This window comes from Bacillus rossius, chromosome 2 (genome assembly GCF_032445375.1).
Source record: "Bacillus rossius redtenbacheri isolate Brsri chromosome 2, Brsri_v3, whole genome shotgun sequence".
NCBI lineage: Eukaryota > Metazoa > Arthropoda > Insecta > Phasmatodea > Bacillidae > Bacillus > Bacillus rossius.
In genome coordinates, this window is record NC_086331.1 from 121656110 (window position 1) to 121683826 (window position 27717).

At 35.2% G+C, this 27717-nt stretch overlaps 1 protein-coding gene across 1 annotated transcript in view; it reads left to right on the forward strand.

Moving 5' to 3' along the window:
• The window catches only part of LOC134529713 (transcription factor Ken), a 74973-nt gene that overhangs the window by 26980 nt on the left and 20276 nt on the right, over positions 1-27717 (forward strand). Inside the window, exon 2 of the mRNA XM_063364083.1 lies at positions 13615-13938. Coding sequence (XP_063220153.1) covers positions 13633-13938 — 306 coding nt within the window. The 5' untranslated portion in view covers positions 13615-13632. The remainder of the gene's footprint in view (positions 1-13614; positions 13939-27717) is intronic.

Here is a 27717-nt window from a genome sequence, read left to right on the forward strand (position 1 = left end):
GGATTTTGTGTTACATGTTTTTAATTAACTATTATTTTTTTCCTTAATAATTTGTATTTGACGTTATCTGTACCGTTTGCATCACAAAATAACTTATTATGAAAGCGATAAATCAGTTTCCGAATTCTGTGTTGTAATACTGAGTGTCGCTTGAATCAGGCACGAATATTTTGGTTAAAACCACAACTAATCGCGCGATGTAAAATTTTCAGATTTTGTTTGTTGATAGTTTGAAACTTAATCTGTAAAATTAAATTTTATTTAATTGTTTTAAGTAATTTACAGTACCCAAAATTTATCCAGTTTTGCAACACTGAATTTGTTATATTTCAGTTGCCTACAACACTCTTCTCTTGGACTGTACAATAGTTGAACCTGTGTTGCACGCACCCACTGGCATTAGGCCGCGCGGAATTTTGTTTCTCCCTCGGGCAGCAGGCTGGCGTCTGACCTTGAAGATTAAGCTGGGTTCAAAACAATTAGATGGCACGAAAAATGTCGTCCGTCAAAACCTTGACAAGCTTTAACGTTTGATGGAAATTGTGACCTTTAAAATGTCTGAAAGGTATTGTCTTTATATGAAGGCCCGTTTTACAATGAAACGGATCACATAAACGGAAACGGATCTCACGAAACAAGAGTTTCTGCAATATAACGGATTACAATATACAATATACGGATTATCTCGGCAGTGCTGAGGTCTTCTGTTTAAATTTCTCCGTGTGACCAATAGAAGCCAAGTATTTGGCTGCGGTGGTAGCCATGTTTGTTTATGTTCTAAACACGTTAAAAATTGCTTCAAGTACAAGAATATCTAGTGTTATTTTATTACTGTGCCGTTTATTTTTATTATATATGTTAATCCTGCCAGTGTGAAATGTTCTGGGAGATCCGGGTCCGTTTACGTGATCCGTCTTCGTTTCCGTGCCATTGTATAACGTGCTTTTAAAGTTTTTTTTTTTTTTTAATTTTATTTGCTAAGCTCCTTCCGTATTATGTTTTTAACTTGCCTTTGAACACATCTTGATTTTGATATTAGGATAAAAATTGTCTTGAGACACAAACATATAATTAATAATGCAGGGTAATGCGAAAATATATTTAAATAAATATATTAGTTTGTTTAATATTTATAAGTGCTTGGCGTACATGATCGTCAAACTGGTAAAACTTTACGAGAGAAATTTCCTGAAAAAATATAAGCCTTAATAGTTTGCTGGCAGCATCCGAGTAGAAGATTATTGTGACCGACGTGCGGATCATTGTGAATTGCTCGGATTGTGGACGTACGGACGGATGCGACGGATCATTTTGAGTCCAGCTTGTCACCAAAGAAACACTTGTAAAAGAGTCAGGGACAGAGTGAGCATCAGTTGGAAGAAGTAAAGTGAATTTAGATTTGTGAAAATAAATTCCATTTTTATTTTCTGTATGAAGATTGCTCGTCGAGTTAATTTTATTATTTTAATATTAAATTATTTATTAATATTTAAACAAATTGGGTACCTCGGGCTTCTCGTCAACGGAAACAAACTAGATAAAGCTGCAAACGAAATATGGATAAAAAGATAAGCTGATTTAAATGGAAACAGCGTAAATTAAATTTTACATTAAACAATAAAGTTTAATATTTGATATTAATAATTAATTTCTGTTTTATTGTCTTAAGTTGTGTCGAAGTAGGAATTTGAAATATGTTGAAGTTAATGTATTTTCCAATGCCTACAGGCGTAGATAGATTTTCTTCTGAAAATGTTCGGGAAACTTCTATAAACTTCTGGAACATGTTAAGAACCTAATCATTAATGTTCTCCAATATTCCAAAATGATATATTAAACATTTTCTAATTTTCCATGCTACGAAATTGTTTCGAATGTTTTAACTCAATGCAAACATACTTTGAATATCTTAGAACACATTTCATATTATTCCTACTAAGGTGGTTATGCATTTTTGACCTTCAACACTATTTTTCATCCCTTGCACAAATTCGTAGTCGTATAAAAATTTGCTTTAGCCAAGCTTTAAGATATTATTAAGATGGTTTATAATAAATTCGAACCAATTTAATAGTAACGAAGATTTTTTTTTTTATATTTCAACCCCTGTTTTAACGGTTATAGTTTGTTTCATCAAAAATTCTTTTCAACCAAAAAATTAAAAAGGTTTGGAATTTTCGCAATAAATTATACCAGATTTGATAGTAAACCTAGTAAAAAAATATTTTTTTTTCCCTGCTTTCAACCTTAGTAGTATATATTGGCCGGTCCGAGCGCAGGTTCCAGGTTGTGGTGCCTATAGTGCCGTCCGCTATCTTGGATTGAGAAGTCACGACGGCCATCCTGGATGACCTTGACCTTCAAAAATTCCTCCAAATTCCTAGAAATTTCCTTGCTCGAGGGAAAAATTCCCATTTTGAGAAAACATTTCCCGTTTTATTCCTCAAAAAATGTCAACAGCTTGAAACTTCCCCATTGGGGCTTAAATTCCTCGTCGTAAGCCTACAATAAGTCTCTGTAATGGAGCTTTGACCTTGATCTCGCTGCCATCTTGTATGATGACACATCAACTATCTTGAAAAAAATGTAGATTTCATCAGAAAAATTTTTAAATTCATAAAAAGTTATCTAATAAAATTTTAATAAATAATCATTCCACCATATGTAAATTAGTCCATCATATTGAAATTACGTATTTTTGAAGCTAGAAAATCGGAAGTGAACAATTTTAACATTCATAAAAAAATTAAATAAATTTTAATAAAAAACCATCATGGAGTCCTCGATTAGAATCCGCTGAGGTAATTCAATCAAAAATTGCTATGGATCCTTCCTCCATGGAAGCCACCAGCAGACTTGACATCCCACCATTAAGTAATGCAAAAGCAGATATTATGTCAGCCAGTGTGATGTCATGGTGGCCATCTTGTTTTCGTGTGCTGGAGGCCGCCATCTTGAATCCGACATTTATTAGAAAGAAATTAATAATAATTACAGAAATTTTAAGATTCTTAAATACTTGAAAAAGAAATGAGAGCCAAAATTCCCGCACTGTGTTACCTTGTTATTAAATTGTATAAATGGTTTTGCTGAGTAATATTATAAATGTGGTTGAAAATAAAATTTATGTAAGTTGAGTTACTTTTTAAAATGTATATGAATTGTAGTTAGAATTGTTTTCGTGCTATTCTTGAGGTCCTGAAAATCTTAATATAAAATTTTATGGTGTGAGTATTTCAACAGTTAGTAATATTTATTGTTAATTAATCTTGATTGATTTATCAATAATTATTAATATCCTGAGCAGTTATTTTGAAATGAGTAATAAGTTTGTTGGTTCATGTTTATTTAGAAAAATGGTCTTTCTCTCTTTTTCTCTCTCTGCCGTTTTACTCATTACGATATACTTACGAGTCAAGATTTGAATTGCCAAATATGTTTCACTTCTATCACATGAACTGAGTTACACGCGCTCTTGTTTTATTTCGATTTTAGTATTCCACTTTAAATTTTTTTTTTTTAATGGCGGTGTTGAATAACGTGTCTAGATTATTTTGATAGTCTTAGCAAGAGTCAACGGTAGTAACTGCGTTATGGAAAACAATTTAATGGATGGCTGTAAGACGATGTCATAAAGACTTAACTGAATGTTTTCTGTGTGACGCAAAAGGTATGTTACTAAGCATAGTCGACTCTAACACTGAGCAAAAGAAAATTTTTTCACAGGTTTGTGGCTCCCTTGGTGTTTGTTTCAGGAAGCCTAAGATGTACAATCAAGTTCTGTCCCTGCCCGAACACGCCCGAATATTCACCTTCGGCCAACCTCGGGTTTATTTATATATATATTTATATTTCTCTGTTTAATTAAATGTGATTTGATTTGATTTGATTTTTTATTTCATTCAATAGCCCATACAATGGTATAGAATATGTCAAAAGAAAAATTACAAATAAACATAAATACAAACACATAAACAGGTACAAGAACAGTATTAAAAGCATTACAAAATTAAAATAATAAAAGATAACAGCTGCTCTTCCATGAATACGCACCTATTATATATTATATATAAAAGAAATTAGATATAAATGAAAAGTCATACATAAAAAAAATTACGAAGCTACCTCCTGTTCATAATCATCTATATTATAAAAAGCCTTATGTGATAAATAAAGAAATAATTCCTTTTTAAATAAATTATATTGGTCCATATTTTTTAGAACTGATGGTAATTTATTGAATAATCTAATACCAACATTTCTAACTGACTGTAAAGTTTTTTTCTTGTGAACCCTTTGCAGATGAAAATCTGCATTAATTCGCGTGAAATGCTCATGAATATTAATATTTTTTAAATAAATTAATTTGTTTTTATGAATAAACAATAATACTTTGTAAATATAAATACAGGGCACAGTAAGAAGACCTAAGGATTTATAAATATCACGACAACTGTCCAAACGTTTCATGTGGAGTATAATTCTGATTAATTTTTTTTGTATAATAAAAACTGATTGTAGATGATGTCTATTACTCCCCCAATACATAATTCCATAGCTGATTAAAGAATAAACATAGCCAAAGTAGGCAGACCATAGGCATTGTTTGGTAGTTATATGAGAAAGTACTTTAAACATATAACACATACTGTTTAGTTTATTTAGCAAACCAAACGTATGTTTGTCCCATGATAAAAATTCATCAATCTCAAGTCCAAGGAATCGTGAATGTGCCACAAAATTTAAGTTAGTATTTTTTAACAGAGTATTTGGGTTTATTTGATTTTAATTTAGAGGAAAAATAAATACAATTTGTTTTACCATAATTCAGTAGCAGTTTATTATTTGTAAACCAAGAGTTTAATGTATGTAGTGTATTCATAACCAGAGCATCAAGTTGGCTTTAACCAGTACATTAGTATCATCTGCAAAAGAAATGATAGGAATATCGGTAAAATGATAACTTAGATCATTTACATGGACCAGAAAAAGAAGTGGCCCTAAAACGCTACCTTGAGGAACTCCTACATTCATAAGTTTAGGTAGGGAATTATAAGACTCTAATATGTTGTTACTATTGACTCTAGTAACTTGATCTATCTGCATTCTGTTTGTGAGATAAGACTTAAACAATTTATTGACTACACCTCTAATTCAGCTATACTAACCTAGCTAACCGTCCAGTGTTTTAAAGTGTTTTAATGTAGCTAACCTAACCGACCACTTTATTTTTTAATATTTTAATTCATTTTTCCTGCGCAAAAATAAAACAAATCCCGAGGTTGGCCGAAGGTGAATATTCGGGCGTGTTCGGGCAGGGACAGAACTTGATGGACATCTTAGGCTTCTCGTTTGTTTCCTGAACTTTAAGAGCATCATCGGCGGAAGAGGGGTAATAAAGCAAGGTGAACTAGTAAAAGGTTTGTCCGACTGATGTCGCGGCGCTGCAGTACCCAATCCAAGGGGGGGGAGGGGGTCGCTAGGCCAACTAGTAGAACTATGGTGCAATGGGAGGGAGAGAGAGGGGTTGGTTACGGGAAGAAGCGTTGCCAATCAGAAACAACAAACCGGGCGTGCTGGAAAGCTCGATGCCTAACCGGGCGAGCTGAAACCGTACGTGCATGAAGGCGTGGTTAATGTGACCAGGGACCGGCTGAGACACAGAGGCAGAGCACGGCAAAGGAGAAAGTGTACAGACTGTGCTGCCTAGGTTGAAAATTCTCCACAAAAATGTCTAAAACACAATACAAATTTGAACAAAAAACGATTGAACAAAGATTACCCAGAGTAATTCAAAATGATCTTAATTTGAAAAATTAAATTGTGCCTTGACATAAACTAATTAGCTGCACAAGGGCAAAAGCTATGCATTGGGAATTTCTTGGACAGGTTAGACATTAAGAAAACCTTCGTTCAGTATTTTTTTAATGCTGGTTTTCAAAGTAGTAATTGTATTAGATAAACTTTTGTAGTGAACTGAAGACTCCTATGTATAATTATTTGGGCGTTAAACATAATCTGAAAATAATAATATTTTAACTTATTTCACAAGTTTACACATTTTGTGACAAGCTGTAAACATATGTTCCATGTGTGTTCCACATTCTGCCCTTAAGTCTAATTTAATATTCAATATAATACAACAAAAATAGTTCGCCTATAGTAGGTAATATGTCACTTGTCTGTTTCTGGGCATGTTGGCATGAAGGAGAATGCATTATTTTTGTTTTATTTTTGTGACATATTGACGTTCCCTCTGTAAAACTGATTTGAGGAAGGTTTACAAACATCTAATACGAACAAATAATTATCCACGTGCAACTATATCTTAGTTGGGATGCACAGCATCTCATACAGAGAATCGTGCTCAGTAGCTGAGCAGGTTAGGCATGGTTAGGCATGTTTAGGCATGCTAGCCTACTATTTGATCAAGCGAGGGTTCGTCGTCTTGCGTGCGTGCTAAATCTAAATAACTTTGTTCGGGACCGGATAGATCAAGGCGAGTGAAGAAATATTTAATCAGCTTTAAAATAAAACTGTACTGAATGCTGGAGTCTAATCAACTGCGGTACAGCTAAAGCAGCCGGTGTAGAGGGTCTGGCATGTAGTGGAAAGAATGTTTTTGCTGCATGGCCTTGTACCTGTATTGATTCTTCAGTAGGATATTTGCCAAACATTTTTATTAGTGTTAGGGATATTGATATTATACAGTTTATTCCGTTCACGGACGCATTCAAGTTGAAAACATGCAAAAATTTCCCAACACAGCCTACCCCAATTTTCATGGTGTATATATATATATATATTGATGCAATGCGTATTTTGCAAGTGTTAAAGAATTACTCATTTAAATCTTAAGTCAAGTGCTAGTGTTTGCAAATAATAGTTTTTTTCCAGCTATACAAAAGTCAAATATATAAGATAAAAAAAATCCGTAGATATGAAATTTCATTGAAATAAATTGAGCACGAAAAATCGAATAGTAACACACTTGCATATGCATGCATGTACATTGGCATACTTCTAGTTTTCCGCTCTCGCCCAAAGCCGAAACGTTGCCGGACTGGGGAGCCAAATCTTCGCTGCTTCCTTCACAACAAACGTGTGAATGTTAGCGTGTTGTTAAAGAATGGTGTGTTGTGAGAACGATGACTTTGTTACAACTATGAATTATAGTGAAAAATATAAACTCATCCCTGGCGGTAAGTATAGGTCGCTGTTGCACACTGCAAGGTAACATTGGCCGGGGGGGGGGGGGGGGGGGGGGGGGGGAGAGGATGGCTTTGTTTCCTCCAGCGATCCGTGCAGCAGAGGGGAAGTCGAGGAGAGAATTTGGCGAAGGAGAAAGCGGGGTAGCAGTGCGTGGGGGCGATATATATATATATATATATATATATATATGTGTGTCTCTAGACAAAGCCAGAAACATTCGGCCAGACAGAGCGGCTGTGGCATTGTGTTGGAAAATTTGCTCTATTCGAATCTTTCTGCGGTATTTTATATGAATTAATTGTAATGGAAGATCAATTTCAGACATGGCAGAAATTATTTATTAATACTAAATCGAAAGGCGGGGATTTCAAAATGGCTTACGACCTGATAACAAAAAAAATTGTGATACATGTTTAATTGTTTAATGTAGAATAATGAGGTATAAATTAAATATATGAGATAAGTTATAAGATTTCTCTATTGTGGTGTTGTGTGATGCATACATTATATATACATTTACATACACATATACACACACTCCCACACACATGCGCACACACACACGCACACACACACGCACAAATGCACAAAAACACACAATAACCAACACAAAAAAGTGTTGTAAAAATTACACTTTAGCACATTCCCGTTAATTGTAATTTTCGATTATTAAGCAGAACAATTGTAAATCAAATGTATCTTTACATTAGAAATACATACCGGTACGCAAATTTTGATACTTAAAATGTTGGTTCCCTGTCTTCGATTCAAGAAGCACCCTTCGTCCTTGGTACCCATGGTTTTTGTCTTTAGGAATGTATATTAAACACTTTATTTTTCAAATGCTCAGTATCTAAGAATTATTGCTTTAATCATTAGTATCTAATAACTTCCTTTTATTCTAAAAGTTTTTACTGTTGTTCAATTGTTTTTGGATAATGCAATTAAATGAAATAAAACAATGTCAACTGTTGTGAAATTCTCATTCAGGTAGTCAGTGTCTGTCTACGTTGTTATGCCCTCACTCATCATGCATCTGCATTATTAGTCTGTGTAAAACTAAATTCATTATGATTATTTTTTGCAATTATCACAGATAAATAATAAACCAGGTAAAAAAATTAAACCTAATGGAGGGTTTAATAATAATAATTTTATATATTTCCTTTTGCACTTGGTCGAAAAGTGACAATCTGTGCTCGACTCAAGTGTACTCAAAAAAGTAGGCAATGACAGTGTTGTAAGAATTCGGTTGGCACAGCAAGTCATTGAAATTATGCTAATCGTACTTTTAATCCTAAAGAATATTTTTCAGTTTCGCAGGAAAAGTAAAAGCAAGAATTTAAATTATTTGGAACAATTTAATATGTTACACTTTCTAACACTTTTATTATTTCACACTTAATTATTTCACACTTTTCCAAATACATTTTGCATGCTTTTGTCGTTTTTTTTTCTGAAAAATAATAAACTATATTGCGCATACTACTTTCCGTATGCGCCAATGCTTGTTAAACTTTTTTATAGTTAACAGCAGGAATATGCATTTTTATTTTATAAATTGCTTTAAATAATTGGGTATATGTGTGACGTTGCATACAAAAGTAAAAAAGTTTATATTGAGCCACAACATCTATTTTTGAAGCTGACTGTTGTTATGTATTTATAGTTAAAATTTCTAATTATTATTTTTTGGTGTTTGGTTCTTTAGTATCTACTACTTGTTTTATCATAATAGTACCAGCCATTTGCAGAAATATAGTCTTATTGAAGAAAAAACCAGAGTACATAATAATAAAGTAATGAAATTTGAGATTGCAGAGAAGAATGATACGGCAGTTTATTCAGTTATCACGTGTATTGGAAGTTTGGAAACTGATATCCAGACTATCTGGGCTGAGTACAAGACTTTAGAGTACGAAAGCATAATTTTCTTAACAAAATATAAAGAGAGATATAATAATAATACACGAGATGAGTAACGCATATATTTTTTTAGTTTCATTGGTTTGCAAATATTTGATTAAAAACGAATTCTCTAATAACATACTCTCACTTCCAAACTTGATAATTTATACTAGTTCTGTGCTTATTTTATTAATAAATTGACCAAAATTCATTGAATTAGCTTCATGTTAGCATGGCATTCGCCTTTAGTTTCAAAGACAAACTAGTCTGATGATTATTTTATGTCCAGGAGTTTACAGGTATACAATATGCATGTACAAGTCATGAATACAAAGTCCAGCACATGCAAATTACTGTATGTGTGCAATAAGAAATACGCGTTTTTACTACAGTATTATTTATAGCTGCAATGCTACCAACAGAAACGCGACCCCGAAATCTGATTCCCGCAGGTGACAAGTTTGAGCACTGTGTAGAGGTGAGCCCAAAGCTTTGGCATAGAAAATCTGGATGGGGATGAGCCCAGCAGACTATTTATGAACTCTCATAGAGACATGCTGTATTCTTCACGCTATACCGTAACACATACGTCATTTAATGATTACGAACCAATATACGGTGTGCTTTTAATTATGATCTGTGAGACTTGGATTCCATTGTATGATGTTAAAGTGCAAATCTCCTCTGAATAGTTAATGTGTTTATTGAATGAACTATTTTGACTGTAAAGCATTAATAAAAATGTCTTTACTAAATTAAATATTATTTTTTAGTATATTAACTTGTTTCAAACATTCAAAATGTCTGCTAATTTGTTTCATTTTTTTTGAACCAAAGATGATGTACAAATTTTTTTGTCTTCAATGTTTCCTATAGTGTGCATTACCATTGCAAGCACGAAACCATATATTAAGAAATAAAATCTCTACAGTAAGAGTTTCTAACCTCAATTATTGTTTATGTAATGGATTCGATTCCGTAACACACTTAACTATGTTAAAAGAAAAATTTACCACACAATTGTTACGCTACTTAATACTTATTTTAGTTAAATTACATCGTTAACCTTTTCTTATCTTTATACCATCAACTTACACCCATGTGGGATAGAACTTACAGCTCCCGCGATAATTACTATCCGTAATGTGTGTTCATACTTATCAGTTACAGTACATACCGTCACGTCATCAGTTGTAGTTTAGTAAAAAAAATATTTGTTCGTTATCATGCAGCTTCTTCCTGCAGTAATCTCCACGACCTTCGTTACTTACTAGCTATATCTTTGATTGCAAACTGTGTGTTCGTAATAAACTAACATGTTGTTACTATTTACCGCGGGTTCGTAAAGGATAGCCCAATTAAAGATTTTATTACCTACACAGTTTTATTTATTGCCACTATTTACATTACTGGCTAATAATTTTAAAAATGCCAAATAATCAATTGCACTTAAAAAATGTTGCTTCACCAGTCACTCGGTTCTTACACACCGCACACCTCGCTGGGCCGCACCTCTGGCGCAACTCTCGCCGCAGCACCCCTTGTGGATCTCAGCCGCGGGACTCCGTCACCGCACTTCGCCGCCGCCGTCGCAGCTCCCTTCGCCGAGATCTCACTCGACGCCTCGCTCGGAACCTCGCTCGGAACTCCGCCGCGCCCGCGACACTATCGCCCGGAACTGAACTCTTCGCCCTGGAACCTTCGTCCAAGGACTTCGCCACTCTGCCGCACCCGCGGCACTATCGCCCCGGAAGCTCCGCTGCGGGAAGGCTCCCGCCTGAACTCTCTCTCTGAACTCCTTTGCTGAGGCCGATGTCCTCTTTTTATATATCAGCCGCCATTTATGGAACTCACGAGCGCGGCCGGGGCCAGTCGCGTCATTCTGCGCCGACACGACGGCAGAAATCTCTCGAAACACGTGTCGGTAGCTCGCGTAACTCCGCAGCTGTCAGGTTTCAGTTACGTGTCAAAGGCATGGTGCCGCGCGGGGAGTGGTGGGTAAGAGGGGGGGGGGGGGTGTAAAGCGACAATCCTTGTTATCTTCCAGGCGCGCGCGGCGCATATCATGTTGCGGCAGTCGCCAGCCAGCTCTGCACCTGCACGTGTCCCGGCCTTGCTCTAGTTCGTAAAAATATGTTAGATGTAAGATTATTTTAGGTATTGTGTACACCTGATTTGTCCTATGTAAGGATTGTATCTTTTACGAACTCAGTATTTTATATGATTATTGGACATGAAATATTTATAAAAATGAATACGTTGTGCGCCAAAATCTATTATAAAAATTTATTAAGTTCGAAATGACTGAGAAAGAGTAAATAAAATAGTACGTGAATTCCTCATGTGTATATTATCATAAAATAGTCAACAGTTATTCAGTAAATAAAACCCAGAACAACCATAGTGTATCCTGCCCACAATATACAATGTACCTGTATGTTGGCTGTCGTGTTAGTGATCAAGATGAACAGTAGATACCATATGTGTTTTGCATTACATGTTGTGTAGCCTGTCTGAATGGTGTGACATGAGTTTACTTATCTCTTTGAAGACTGCTACTTTTGCTTGACAAAAATGGAAGACTATTGAAAAAAAATTTACCCTAATATATACTTCCAGCAAACTATATTGGTATGCATTCATCTTCATCTGAGGAATGTTATCAGCCACATACATGTGTAAGTCTCATATACATTCCAAAAAATGCAGTTAAGTCAAATCTTATACAACAGTATGAACTTGTATGGGATCTGGGCCTATCAAAGCAACAATCAGAGCTTTTAGGTTCAAGACTTCGAGTGTTCAGAAAGAAAAGTATAGTAATAACTTGGTTTTACAGTATTCAGGATTGTTTGTGTTTCTGCAAAGATATTTTGGGTTCAGTGTGCAAAATTGGAATAACACACAACCCTGTGGATTGGTATCTGCTTATATTATCTTCAAAATTTATCCTAAATCAGTATCTACATTTGCGTAATGTAAACTATTCATCTCCTGTCAACTCTTTCATTTTCATTATAAAAAATTTCTCTTGATAATTGCTAAGCCACGCGGTAAGCAATCGAACGGTGAGTTGAACAAGAGTTATGGTTTTGTCAAATCTCATACTGCAGTTTCGTTGATCTAATGATTTAAACACAGTCTTAAGCTAAAAATATAAATAAGGGGTTCCAAGCATTCAAAAACTCAACTTTCTTTCCCTCTGTATTAACTAGCGTGTTATGAGGACATGTTTTACTGGGTAAATGTGTTTAAAATTATATCATGTACTTGTGCATTATTAATAAAAAAAAAACAGCCATCAAGTAAACAGGTTCAAATAAATTATGCACAATTTAAGTCGTGACCACGTGAAGTCTTAAATCTTAATTTTACACAAAGAATTTCCAATTATACTGTTTTTTTTTATCCTATAATACTATCAACATACTCCTATTGTAAGTGCTCCGCTTCTTTTCAAACGTCGCAGAGTTACTAGCTTCACCCCCAACAGTGTTTTAACCTCTCCATATTTATACAGTTATCAGTCTGTTTATCAAGTCATATCGTTAGGTATCCTTATATTTAATGTTTATTGATGAACCATTGCAACTTTTAAGTCTGTAATAATGAACACATAACCGATATAATCTTTATAAATGGTATACCACTTTATAACTAGTCTTACTAACATAAATTGCATTGGTAGTGGTCTCGTGTAATTGGTACTTATGTAACAAACATCCTCTTTAATTGCATGATTTACATGAATTTTTGTCTCAATAACTTGACAATTCATTGTTGTATTGAATCTTTTTTTTTGCAGTAATAATGCAGTGTTTTTAGTTGACTTGGACAGTACTAATTATTGATTGAAAATAGTAATTAGTAATGTTAATGTTATGGTATGAAATTAAAATTACTCATAAGAGCCATGGTTATGAATTTATATTCTGAAGCAAATTGCTGTAGGACTTGTGCCTTAGAGAAAATTCGTGTTTTTATAAGTGTAAACCTTAATTTAAAGTAAATAATGAATGAAATAAATGGCTCTCGTATATATAATTTTACTCAGTTTCTAGGTTAAGACTGTAACTATAATCAGGCATTTCATAACAGTAGCTGAGTCCTTATCTTCAGGCTGATGTGTCATAGTTTACACAAAAAAAATTACATATGTTGGTAAAATTGTGCCTAAATTCTTGCATGTAGATGTATATAACTCATTTTTAAGTATTTTAAATAAAAAGTACTCTTATGGCATAGAGTTCGAGAGTTATTTGGCTGATGTGTCATAATTTGTGTGTGTGTGTCAATTTGGCCATGAATTCATGTATGCAGGTATATAGAACATATTTTTTTTATAAGGGGCAATGCAGTGGAGCCATGGGCAGCAATGAAGAAGGCTTGCTCGCACTCCACTTTGTCATAGTTTGTACATAAAAGTACATGTTGGTAAATTTGTTCCGTAATTAATGCGTACAGATATATACAACCAGCATCGTTTTTGTGAAGGGGCAACGCAGTGGAGCCATGAGCAGCAATGAGGAAGACCTGCTCACACTCCACTATGGCAAGCATCATTCCACACTTGCAGATGAAGTACGCTCCTGGTTTCTGTCAGAGAGCTTTGCTGACTTGGCGCTTGTGTGTGATGGTACAGCAACCGTGCATGCCCATCAGCTGGTGTTGGCATCTGTCAGTCCCCTGGTGAAAAGAATTCTCCAAGAGATGCCACCACAGCTCGACACTACCATCACTATCCATTTCCCTGGAGTCAAAGTTCACCTCATACGCTACCTTCTGGATTTCCTTTACACTGGCCAAGTATGTGTACAGGTAAGGTTCACCGATATTTCATGTTCTTGACTTATTGGATATTTTCTAATGTTTTGCAGGTAATCTTAATATTAACATTTCTTAAAAGCAATGTATGGACTAGCGCTGTAGGTATGTGTAGGTAATCTTTCTTAAGATATCACCTGATAGATGTAATACTTTGATTGCAAGTTTTTCAGACAGACTTTAATATTATTTTTGCCCGTAGTTACAATAATTACACAAAAAAAATTGTTTAGAATGTTTGAAATACATCTCTTAAGTTTTAATGGTTGTAATCTCTATTATTTTAAAACACAATGTTAGTGTATAAATGTATTTCCGGGAACAGGAGTAGGAGTGTGGTGTCGGTGTCCGCCATCTTGGATTGTGGCGTCAATCTTGGATTACATTAAACTTGATCTTTAATTTCGACCTTCAAAATTCGCCAAAATATCTAGTTTTTGGAAAAATTAATTCCGCCACAAATTCTTTAAAAAAGAAAAACACAAATTCCATTTTTGAAGGAGAAAAACCGAAAAAATTAAAAATTTCAAAATGCCTCAAATGACTTTTGCCTTAGAAAAACAGAAAATTCCTAATAGCGGCTTAAATTCCCCATCGTCTAGCCGCCCTAAGCCGCCGAAGTCATGTCCGCCCTCTTTTCGTCTGCTGGAGACCAGCAGACTTGAATTGTGACGTCATTGTTACAATTATTGTTACGGCCACCATCTTGAAAATCTAAAATTATTATTATAAAAAATAAGAAAAATTTTTAAATTTATAAAAAATTTCTATAAAAATATTTTGTCATTTTGAAATTGACTTCACGTCCGTCATATTGAGAATCCGGAATTATTATCCAAAAAATTCAGAAAAAAATTTTAATTTAAAAAAAATAATACAATTTTAATAAAATTTTAATTAAAACACACACTCACGCCATGGCTCGAGTCTTCGGTTCGAACCCATTGAGGACAAAATAAAAATGGCGATGGATCCTTCCTCTACAGAGGCCACCGACAGACTGAACCTCCCACCACTAATAATAATGTATATATAATGGCATATAGTAGGAAGTAAAATCTGCCATTTGGAGGCCAGCAAGCTTCTCGGATGGAATGGGCCTCGTACCTCAGTGCGCCTAGCCATCCCCAGCAATGTCCGTTTCGCTGGCTTTTCAGGTACACTCGCGTCGGCCAATGTCTGCATACTTGCCCCCCCTCCCCCCAGCAGCCATAGTCTTCTTTTCTCGCCACCTTGTGTGACGCGCCACCATCGCTGTCTTGCGGTCGCCTCTGGTAACACCAACCCAGGCGCGCCAAACTTCCAAGTCATCATCTCTAAAAACAATTACTGTTTGCCACGTTTAATATTTAAGGTTACCGATTATTGAAAATATAAAGAGCAAATATTAAATATTGAAATTTTTATAAGCTTTGACCCATGACAAATTATTGGAATAAATTTTAATAAACAAAAAATGGCGAACCATCTTTTAACTGTGAAACAATATAAAAGCCATACAGACGAAAATTGTAATGAAAATACCATAAAAATAAATTATTACCAAAATATTGTTGCTCAACATGCCAAAATACAATTAGATAAGGTTTAAGTGATACAGTGGGATACATGGATACGTTTGGATGGATATTTTGGAATAGAGTGGGAAAAGATGGAGTGATATGGTGGGATATCTTGTGACATAGTGGGATACAATTACAGGGATATGGTATGGAAAAAACCTAGGGTAGTGCTTGTAGGTGGTTATGTTAATGAAATTAATGTAATCTTTTGTTTGGTTTTTGGTGTTTTTTCTGTTCATATTGTTTGTAAGAGCTAAGTGCTGTGTTTCCTTTATTTTTTCTAATTGCATGGGGTGGTGTTATTGAGTCAGTGCCTGGAAGGTAACAAAAATTTTATTGGTTCGATCGAAGGGACCTTGCAGCAGGAATATCCAGCAGAAGTGGTGACATGGTTCTTCCAGAAGTTTTAGAGAAATGTCAACTATTATTTCGGGGGACTTAGATGATCCAACTCTCGGCTGCCGACTTTCACATGAGTTCCTTTTTTTTAGGGTATTTCTAGTAATTTTTCTGCTCCTTAATCTACCATAGTCGGAATGTAACTGTATTGTAGTTACTTGATGTCTGTGATTGTTCTTATGTTTATAGTATTTGATCTAATGCATTTGCAGGTGTATTCTGGGGGATTGGACGATTTATTATCGCATGAGTGGGCCTGTAACTTTTGTTGCAGCATTAAAGGTCGTCCGGCATAAACAGTTCTAAATTATCACTGTCAAAAAACTTTTTAAATAGTTAACTAACATGATCCTGGTACTGGGTGGACATCTGGTCAGCTACTGGCGACCGGCATCATGCATTACTGCACATTCTCCAATTACATATGCTGAACAAGCCCCGATTACATGATAATCCATGCATGGTATTGCTGGGGAATAGGGAGCGAATGTAACATGTACATGTATGTGTATTTTGGAATAAAAAGTTCACAGTTATTACTTTTCTGTTTAAAAAAGATAAGACTTTTTCATGTCATCTATGGTTTTAACTCTAAAAAAAGTGATTTAAATAAATGCATCAGTTATGACTACTTCCTAAAACCACAACATAAAGAATTAATTTTGCACTTATTCCTCTTAATAAAAGTGTATTTTGTTTTAACGCTCCTATTATATCTATGACTTCGAGTATATTCAGGAGAAAGGTTAATGTGACTTGCAGTTCACCCGTTTATTTGGTAGTGTGTTGATCACTTCCCTTCGCTACATAACCTATAATTTAGTTTGTGTTTCTATGTTTTCAATGTTGACCTTGATGGAAGGTTTACCATCATCAGCAGAGACCCAAATGGTGGCGACGGAAATAACCACGCAGAATTCGATGGAAGGTGTACCATCGTTGACGAAGATCTAAGTAGCATGATAACAACATCCATGCAAAACTCGATGGAAGTTGTACCATTGTTAGCGAAGACCTGGATAGTGGCGATGGCAATGACCATGCAGATATCGATGGAAAATGAACCACCATCGGCGAAGACCCTGGTGGCAGCGACGGTAATGTCCATGCAGAACTCGATGAAAGACATACCATAGTAAGCGAAGACCCTGATGGCTGCTATGTCAACATCCATGCAGAACGATATGTATGGGGTACCATATCCAGCAAAGACCAAAGTGGCAGCTATTGCAAGATCCATGCAGAATTCGATAGACAGTGTACTATCGTCGGCGATGACTCAGCGGGCGGCGATGCTGACAATCACTGAGGACTCGATGGTATCTGCACTCGCTTCACCTGCTGTCGCAACAGATCAGGTTTCCTTATGTTTATACAATGCTTTATGTTCAGTTTCTACTGCATAGTTTTCTGTGGTATTGTCTTCAGGTGTATGTGTGTGTCTATTGTTTGTAATGTGTGGGTTCTTCGCCACAGTAGAGTATTTGGGGTCGTTTTCTGTCTACCTTAGTACTCAGATTTGATGTGCATTTCCCCCTAAACTTGAAGTTGCGATGATCAATTTTATGTTCTAGTTTTTTATATATATTATATATTTTTCGTTTTTTTGAATGTGGATATATAGATGCATGGATATTTAGATATTGCATTTACTTTCCTGATGTTCAGATATAATTTTGTCATGATGTTTTCGTGCGAAGGTTTTATTTTATACTACTGAGGTTTGGCTCACTCAAAAATATTAGTGGTATGTCTGCATTACTAACTGGTTTGCAGTTTACCTGCCTCATTGTTTTTTACTCCTTGGACCAGTTCGTCTGGTTGAGGGAGGGTTGCTGGCATGGCTTGGCTAGACTATGGTATTGGATGGTAGTTGCAACTAGTACCATTGCAGTGAGCTGTCTTCTCTCGTGTCTGACAGTTTGTTGGGTTTGATTTGCTATGTTTCGCTGAGAATGGTGAGACTCGTAATAATGAATTTATTTGGCGGGTGTGCAGTATTCTGTTATTCTAGATAACTTAATTTACTTAATTGAACCTACTAACAACCTGCTTTAAAATGCACCTGGTCAGGTGGGCTGCACATAAAATTTGTTTTTACCTAGTTCGAACCCAACTGGTAATGGTCGGCTATTTTGTGTTAAAATCATCACTGGTCCTAACGTTATCCACGATGGCTGCCTTTAGCCATTCCACCTCTCTCGTCAATCCAGTTAATTTGTACCCCACTTATCACATCACGCCCCCTCTATCTCCTCCTAACACTAATGACATTCAATATGGGTGCCCATAGCAGTCGACTTTTCCATTCTACTCCTTTTGTCGAGCCGGGTTATTTGTTACTTCACTTACATCGCGCTCCCTCAAATATCCCCCTCCTAAAACCATCGAAGATGGCGCCCTCCAGTGGACTGCTTTATCATTTCACCACCCTCTTAACCCTGGTCGTTTAGATACCTCACGCTTACCTACTTATTTGTATCGATTTTTTTTTAAACCACACGATGCTTACATATTTGAATGCAACATGATGCCGTTTTAAAATCCAAACTTCAGCATCGCAACCCGGCAAGTCTTTTTCTAACTAAAACAAGCAATGCTAGTGTTCCTGGCGGATGTTCCTTGCACTAATGATGGTACGACACTAGCGCTCACGATACTAATACTATATTGTAACAAAGTTTCAAATTATTAGTGACATGGCCAATGTAGCGCCTCCTAGCATTTGACAACCCTCGCACTAAACCTACGACTCTGGTACTCGCGACACTAACACATACTTGCAGAAAAGTTTTTGTCGATTTGTGATGCGTCCAAGATGGCGCCTTCTAAACATAATTATTTTTAAGATTTTTATACTTTTGAATAATAGTATCTTATTAACGAGTCGTGGGACCAATATAAATTTTTTAAATGTACTTTGTTGCATAAATTAGAATATGCTAGACATATATTAGGACATATGTTAAAAGCCATAACTATGTCTTAAGATTATAAATATTTTAATACTTAACCTAAAAATATTTGTTTTTTTAGCATTAATGATGATGCATGTTTTGTGTAAAAATGCTTAATTTCAAATTTTTTTAATTTCAACAATGAGAATTGTTTATACCATAAGTTATAATGTATAGTATGGGTAAAGGGACTTATGTTAAAGTCATACCTTTGCGATAAGATCACAGTTATATTATAATTTTATTTAAAATACATTTAATGAATTTTATAACATATGTTATATTTGGTACAAATGGAATGGGTATAGGTTACAGGACTTATCGATGTCATAAGATTATAAATATTAATTTTTTTAATACTTCAAATTTATTTTAAGCATATTCGGCATGAATTTGAATGGTCTTATGTTAAAGTCATACCTATGTCATAATGAATTTAAAAAAAATTTCAATCGAATATGTTATATATTACAGATAAAAGAAGGATTGTACTGTAAAGACATACCTATGTCATAAGATTATTTACATTATATTAAAAAAAAAATGTGTTATCGTACACTAATGAAAGGGGCTTGTGTTAAAGACATACCTATATATATATAAGATTATAGTTATAGCAATTTTTTATTTTGGGCTTAGGTTGAAAGACATTACTTTGCCTTAAGATGATAGAATAATTTTTATTGAAACCTATTTATTTATTTCTCAGAGGACTCGTAAAATTTCTATTTTTTTTTTTATATATTCATATTTTATGTATACCTCTGTGAGACAATGTGGCCAAGTGGATAAAAATGTATGTTTTTCAATCTTACTGTTTCTTACGAGCAGGGTCTGGTGGTTAGATTCCTACCCACAGCACTAAAGATTTTATAAATCTACAAAAAAAATTACAGCTTGATACCAGCACTTTCTCATATGTGCGCCCCGAACTATTCGTGACGTCACCGTCTCCCCAGAAGACGGCAGCCTTTCGAACTCTCCCCTTCCTTCTTCTCCTCAACTCCCCCCCCCCCTCCCATCCCTCGACATCCAACTGCCCTTGGCTAATTAGCATAATCCTGAATCCAGCGCCTGCCCATGAACCGCCATTTTACATCTATGTGTGTGTGTAAATTTACTTTTTAATTAGTAAAATTACTCATTGAAATTGTGTAAAATGTTGTATATATATTTTTTATTTTTAATGTTAAATTATCTGTCAGTGATGTGTCAATTTACACCTACTTGGTTGGTTTTATTTTACAACAAAACTGTGTCCTTATACAGACGTGTGTAGGTTAAATTACACTTACACATACACCTACATCGGTGAAAAATTATACCCTTTTTTTACTGCGTATATGAGGCATGCGGATACAAATAAGATGAGAGATAGGGTTGGCTATGGCCTCAGGCAAGTACGGATACAAGCCGAGCACTTCCCCCCCCCCCCCCCCCCAACCACAGTTAATATTTAAATGTCGCAAATCCCAATTTCAACTCTTGGCTCTTGGACTTAGACCTACCAAATTATACTGCTACCATCTTAGCGTATCATCAATGACGTGTTTTACGTGATAATCAGGCAAGGCAATTAAAATTTAGCATTTGGCACTTAGCATTTATCATTTGGCACTTAGCATTTATCATTTTGTGAAAATGGCTAACTGGTAAGTGTTGCAAACAAAATTACCTTTTTAAAGTTATACTTCTTTAGGCGCGTTTAAGGCGAAATTTTAGTATGCGACGAAAATGCAATGAACTGTGCGCGCACTATGCTGTGAAAGTTTTAACAGGTTGATTTCTAACACACATGCGCATTATTCACTGTCATGAACATACGGGGACGTACTAAGCGTATCGCGTGTGTCAAATAAATAAATCTCTGTGATAATGAAACTAGTCTGGAATACTTTTTATAAACTCTAATAGTCCCAAAAATAAATAGCAGTAACTTAAAAAAAATTGTTATAATCGTGGGATTATATTATTGATAAACCAAAATTATCCACACACGAATATTGCGTTTATTTATCTCAGTTGTTAAATGCGCGGTTTTTGAGTTCATATCTCCATGTTCGAATTATGTCACTGGCAATATATTTCTTTACCTTTTCTTTACAATGTATTATTGTATTGTAAACACAATACTTCAATAAATTTATATTTTCTTATTGGTTTAACCAATTTATTGTCAATTTTAAATACGTAGTTCTGTTTGGCTATTTTTCAGTTGTTATGTATTTAACCTTAATTTATTCTTATAATAAAAATAAATTACATCTACAGTTTTCTCCCGAGCTTGATGAACTTTCGCAGACTTGAATCTTCAAAAGATGAGTAATATAACTGACTACATAAGATTTCTTATAACCACCCCATACCCCTTCCCACCATATAAAGCAGAATTTTAGTAGTCCTGGATGAAATTTTACACAATTGATAAAATAATTATTGCCTATAACTAATTTCGAAAAAAAAAGAATCACGGTCTACGTTAGATTTAGAAAAACCATCGCATCCCCTTTCCGACTCCTTAAATCAGACAGTTGGTACTTGATATAATTTTGCACATTTGACAAAAATTATTGTCTAGATTTAATTTTGAAAAAAAAAAATCATAAGGAAGATCACTGTGTACATAAGTTTTCGAAAAACCACCCCAACTCATATTCCCACTCGTTAAATGTATATTTTTTTGTGTTTCGTGATGACATTTATCACACTTGAAAAAAAAATTAATTTATTTTGAAAAAAAAGCTCAAGGGAGTTCACTGTCTACTTAAGATTACGAAAAACCACGTCATCCCATATTCCCACCCCCTTAAAAACTAAATTTGGTAGTTGTTGATTGAATTTTGTACACTTGACACCCAAAATAAGACAAAAATAATAAGTACATTTGATTTCGATAAGAAAAAAACCTTCCATCCCCCCTGCTAACATCGGTTTAAATTTCTCAAATAAAACATTACATTTTTGTATTTTAATTACTCTCTAAAAAAAGATTATTTGCAATACGTCAATACCAGGTCGTACCGGGTACTTCAATTTGTGTTTGTGTATGTGTGTTTATAACATATTGAACTCTATATCCACTGTGATGTAAAATATTTTTCTCTTACACAAGTTATGTAATCAAGTTTTGATAATTTATTTAAATGTTGGTTCCGTTTGTACGACATTAGCTGATTCAGTCCTGTTTTCTGTGAAATTTTTATCTTCATATTTTTATTTATTTATTGATTTTCGGATTTTTCCATGATAAACAGTGCAAAACTGCAATGGCGTATGTCCAAAAATCTGCATTAAATCAAATTTTGATATTTTTTGTAACTATTAATTTTAAAATGGGTTATTGTATAAAATCAAAAGTGTAACTTCTAACGCACCTAACTAAATACAGGCACTTTTTTTTTTGTATTTTGGTACACTGGATAACTACTTTCTATGATTAATCGATGACAGTTTAATTTTATAAAATTACATACGTAAAAAGGGTGTCAAATTCCATGATATTGGCAATTATACTTTTACAGGTGTAATATTATCGTTACTAGATAACTATATGCCTATTTGTTACTTTGTTGAATATTTTTCACTTTGCTTGTTAAAGATACTCATAAATGTATTACTTGGAAGCTTTCGGGAAAAAAGTAAATATTTTATCGTCTAATTTTCTCTTAAGGGCTCACTTACGGGTCGTTGTGGGTGTCGTCATAAACAGCCTGCCAAATGTCACACAATCATCCAGGTATTAATAACTTAAAAAATTGTTTGCAATTCATTAATTTCAGTCAAATTGGTTCGATTTATAACGGTTTGCACCAAGAAATTATTTTAAAATTCTTATTAAATATGAACAGTGTTCATTACCATAGGAAGTATTTATTATTATGTCTGGGTAAATTCAGTTACAATTTATATGCTCACTTCCAGGCACATTTAAGTATTTTTGAAGAAATTAGTATCAAACTAGGTGTTTATGTCCATATGTTTTTATGAAATATGTGTATGTATTACCATTAAAGGTGTTGCTTTGAGAACTGAGTTAAGTCCGTTATTTGTATGTTGCTGTAGCATTTGCTTCTAATCTTTCCAGGAATTTTAGATGTATTAAAAGGTTTCTTTAGTAGTTCGAAAAGCGGTGGAGAAGTATATATTGGCCGGTCCGGGGAATGGGTTCTGGGTGTGGAGCTGGAGCCGATTTCCGCCCTCTTGGATTGTGACCTCACGGCGGAAATCTTAGATTACTTTGACCTTTGACCTTGACATTCAAAAATTTGCCAAAAATGACTCAACATTCTTCAAAATTTGCCGAAAATCCGCCAATTTTTTCGGAAATATTCCGCCAAAAATCTCAAAAAATTTAAAAATTAAAAATTCCCCTATTTCGTCGGAAAAATTACCGTTTTGAGGGAAAATTCACCGTTTCAGTCCTCAAAAATGCCAACGGCTTTAAAATATCCAAAAGTGGCTTGAATTCCCCAGCGAAAAGCCGCTCTTAAGCCGCTGAAGTCATGACCTCGACAATTAGGATGCCATGGCTGTCATTTTGAATTGTTACGTAACTGTTGCAACTATCGTTACGGCCGCCATATTGAAAATCCGTATTTTTATGCCAGTACATCGGGAAAAATATTTTAATTAATGCAAAATAATTAAATACAATTTATTAAAAAGCATTCCGTTATTTTGTATTCTGATGTCACGTAGGATGACCACCCTGCCAACCATTTTGGTTTCTTCCATCTTGGATTCCGCAATCTTGGATTTCAAATCTGCCATTGTTTTCTATAACTTTCTACCATTTTGAATTCCACCATTTTGTTTTCTATAACTTTCCACATTTTGAATTATTACATCATCGTGGTGATTTTCGTTATGCCCACCAACTTAAAAATCCGTAATTAATATTAGAAAAATTAAAAAAAAATTTCAAAATGTATAAAAATATTAATCCAATTTTAATAAAATATTTATTTATAAATGCGCTTATATCATGGTGTCCTCGGTTCGAACCCAGTGAGGGAAAAAATAAAAATGGCGACCGATCCTTTCTCCATGGAAGCCATCGGCAGACTGACCTACCACTAATGACAAGGTATATAAATCGGCAGCTATTATTTCATGTCCGCCATTTTGTTTTCGTCTGCTGAAGGCCGCCATCTTGTTTTCGTCTGCTAGAGGATGCTGCTGCCATATTAGTTTGATGTTTATCTTATAGAGTGCAGTAATAAATTATTGCTAGAATGTTAGCCATAGTGGATGCCATCTTGAGAATTCATAATAATTAACCTAGAAATTCGGGTAAAATTCCGAAAATCATAAAAAAAATCACTCATTAATTTACTGATTAAATCGATGGATTCCTATCAATTCAAAAAAATTAATTTAATTAAAACTACCACTAAAGTGACAGGTTCGAGAAATAAAACACCACAATATCTTTTACAGACAAAAATATTACTACATAAATTCTACACTACTACAAATACAAAAAAAAAAGCAAATTATTAAAGTCTTTAGTGTTTCTCGATTTCTGCTTCTGCTACCCACGAATTAAAGCGAGGTGGGAAGCCCCACCACTTTACGTAGGATCGATCATTTCTTATTTTGATAACCTTCTCCATGTACATATCGGGATATATCATAGGATTAATCTCTTCGGCATAGAAAATGCCACTAATTGGCTTATGGTCCATATATTCAAGGTAGTATGTCCTAGGCTCCCATTCCCGATCATGTGTCACATGGAAAAGTTTGAGACTCCAATTCGCAGATAAACCTTTCTCGAAGACACCTTTCTGGTTGGAGATTCGCACAATGTCACCGATTTTAGATTTCATGGATCTTTCTTCTTTGGTTTTGCAAACACTGTTCGAAGCAAAGTGATCATCATTTACATATTTGGGCTTAATTTTCGTATTATAATGTACTGTGGAATTGTATTCGCTTATTAGATTTGGGAAGATATCAAACCACTTATAATTTCCGTTAATCGTGAACTGTCGCCACATATTGGTGAATTTAGTTACAACCAAGCATTTCTAGCATCCAGATGTGCTGCAAACTGCAAGGTTTCCTGAGCCAAAATTGATTCATGCTCAAGGAGATTGGTGTTACCTGCGAGGACGATAGCAGGACTCGAACCCGCATCTTCCGGCCTCTGTAACCCTGGGAATTGTTGGACGAAGGTAAAATTAAATACCACGAAGTCAAAAATACACTACAAGATTTATTATTTCAAAACGAAATAATTTACGTTGCTGGACCCGAGCAGAAGAAATGGCTTAGCAAGTTGTGTGAAGCACCAGTTGAAATTGTAGTCCTGCAAACCGACTACGGCTGTCCATTCCTTTGCAAGCTTAGTGCAATGTATGGCGTGAAGCTACACGACAAGTTTGAACGATTATGTGTCTCTACAAACTCACAGCTAATGCGTAAATGGCATTCGCAGTGTGAGTAGGAGCCTGCATACATAAAAGGCGTACAACCATTCGTGCCTTCAGTTGTCCGACCTGCAAGAAGATATTTTCATTTCATCCTGCCAACATGTATGTGAGTATAAGACCTAACTTCAGCAGTGTCGAGTACAGCTACTGGAATGCCGAATATATGCGCACATATACGGAAACCTGTTGTGGAGGTGCCCAGCACGGGCGGTTTTCGCACTTTCCTGTATCCTACGAGCTGACTCAGCAGCTGCTAAATTGCTGCAAACCTGGAAACTGTGCCATCTATCACATGAGACTGCACACAATCCTTCCAGCCAGTATCGACGAGGTAGTCGCCTCGCCTGCATGTACAACACCAAACATGAACGTGTTGAAACTTGTTGCGACCTGCGATGCATCTACACAGACGCCCAGACGACGCGCTTCTCATTGTAGTTCAGTCAGCTATCCTGTATCAACAAGCACTGAGGCAAAGTCGTTTCGTAGTTGGGGTCGCAGAAATCGCCGTCCATGTCTTACCGAAGCAGTCGTCGCCGAAGAAGATGACCAGTTGGATACCTGTGTTCCTAAGCCTGAGACCAGCGAACCAGTTAGAACCAGAATCGATGAGACAGTACCTAGAGTCGATGGGGCAGTCTGTGCAGTGTTATAGAATTTTCTTACGAAAATGCGTAATGCCTTAATTCGATTTTTTAATAACTTTATGCAACTTTAATTTTGTGTGTTTTTATTTATAGAGTTTTAAGGTACCTGCATTTTAACCTAGTAAAAAATTAATTTTTAAAAAAGTCATTGTTTTGACTCTCGTAGTATACCAGCAACTGCGGATATATGTAAGGAATTTCCAGATGACAGGGCCCTCAGTCCACCTCTGACCGTGGTGCAGTGCAGATCAGCTCTCTTCGGTAAGTTCCGTGAGAGTTAATTCCTGTTCCAATGTCGATCTTGATGGGCAGTTTATTATCAGCAGCGGAGACCAATATAGCAGCGACGTTGATGAAATCGGAGATCCCGATATTGGCTGCAGAGGACACAACAGCAGGTGCTGTTCCATCAGCTGAAGTTTCGCCAGCAACATTGGAGACTTCAACGAACGAAGAACGTTTTTCATATCAGTGCAAATACTGTAATGATTAATTCACAACTTCAAATTCTCGTTGGCATGAACGAAGTGGATGCTCGAATATTGCTCAAAGATTACTGTTTCAGTTCATAAAATGTAATAAAGTAATTTCACTTCTCGATAACCGAAATCGACATTATGAAATCTGCTCCGGAAAAGTTAAGTGCAAGCATAATGAAAATGGTTGTTGTTTTGATTCGTGTATTGTACCGGTAATTGGGAGTATATATGTGAGGCCCAGACGATGAAACACTTAGTCCACCTCTGGCTGAAGTGCTGTGCGGATCGGATAGTTAGACTTGTCTAACATAATAGTCCAGTATTTGGATATTCTTGAGAATTCTATGGCATCATTAGTAATTTTTATGTCGATCTGGTTGGAAGGCCTACCATCAACAGTGCAGAGCCCAATGGTAACAGCATCAACAGTTACACCTACTCTCCCAGCACTCGATGTGTGCAATATTTTCCGCAGAGCAGTCCTTGAAGACTTCCGAGGTTGACATTTCCCCGGTGTTACAATGGTTGTCAACAGTGTCAGTGACATCGATAAAGGAAGCAGCAACTGAGGGTGTTCCATCACACAACTGTACATACTGTGACAGCATCAAAAACTTGAAAATTCGAGATTATGTAATACATAATTGTAATAATAACTCTGAATGTATTAAATATCAGTGCAACAGGTGTCGTAGCCAGTTTATACACCATGGAAAATTGAAAAGGCACATATTGTTATGCAAAGTACTGGTTAAACATTCATCAGAATCAAACTGTATATTCTGTGGCAAAACATTAGTAAATATTCTAATTGCAAAACATCATGAAATATACTACTGTCCTTATAATGAAATGGATCATTCTTCTCTGTGCAAAAAATGTATACCAATGAGTCGACCTGATAAACTGAAAATACATCTAAAGGACTCGCTTTAATTCGTGGGTAGCAGATGCATAAATCGAAAAATGCTAAATACTTGAGTAATTTTATTTTTTTGTACTTGTGTAGAATTTATGTTATAAATTTTTTGTTTGTAAAAGAACTTGTGTTTTATTTCTCGAACCTATCACTTTTGTGGTGTTTTTAATTAAATTACTTTTTTTTTTTTGCATTGAGTTAGTATTGAATCAATCAGTATATGTATAAGTGATTTTTTGATGATTTTTGGAATTTTCTTCCAAATATACAAGATGGTTGTCATATTGGCTTACTGCTGGAAGCTGGTGGACGAGGAACTGAAGCTGCTTTTAGGATTTTGAACATGATTTATAGTATTTTTTGTCTAAAGATT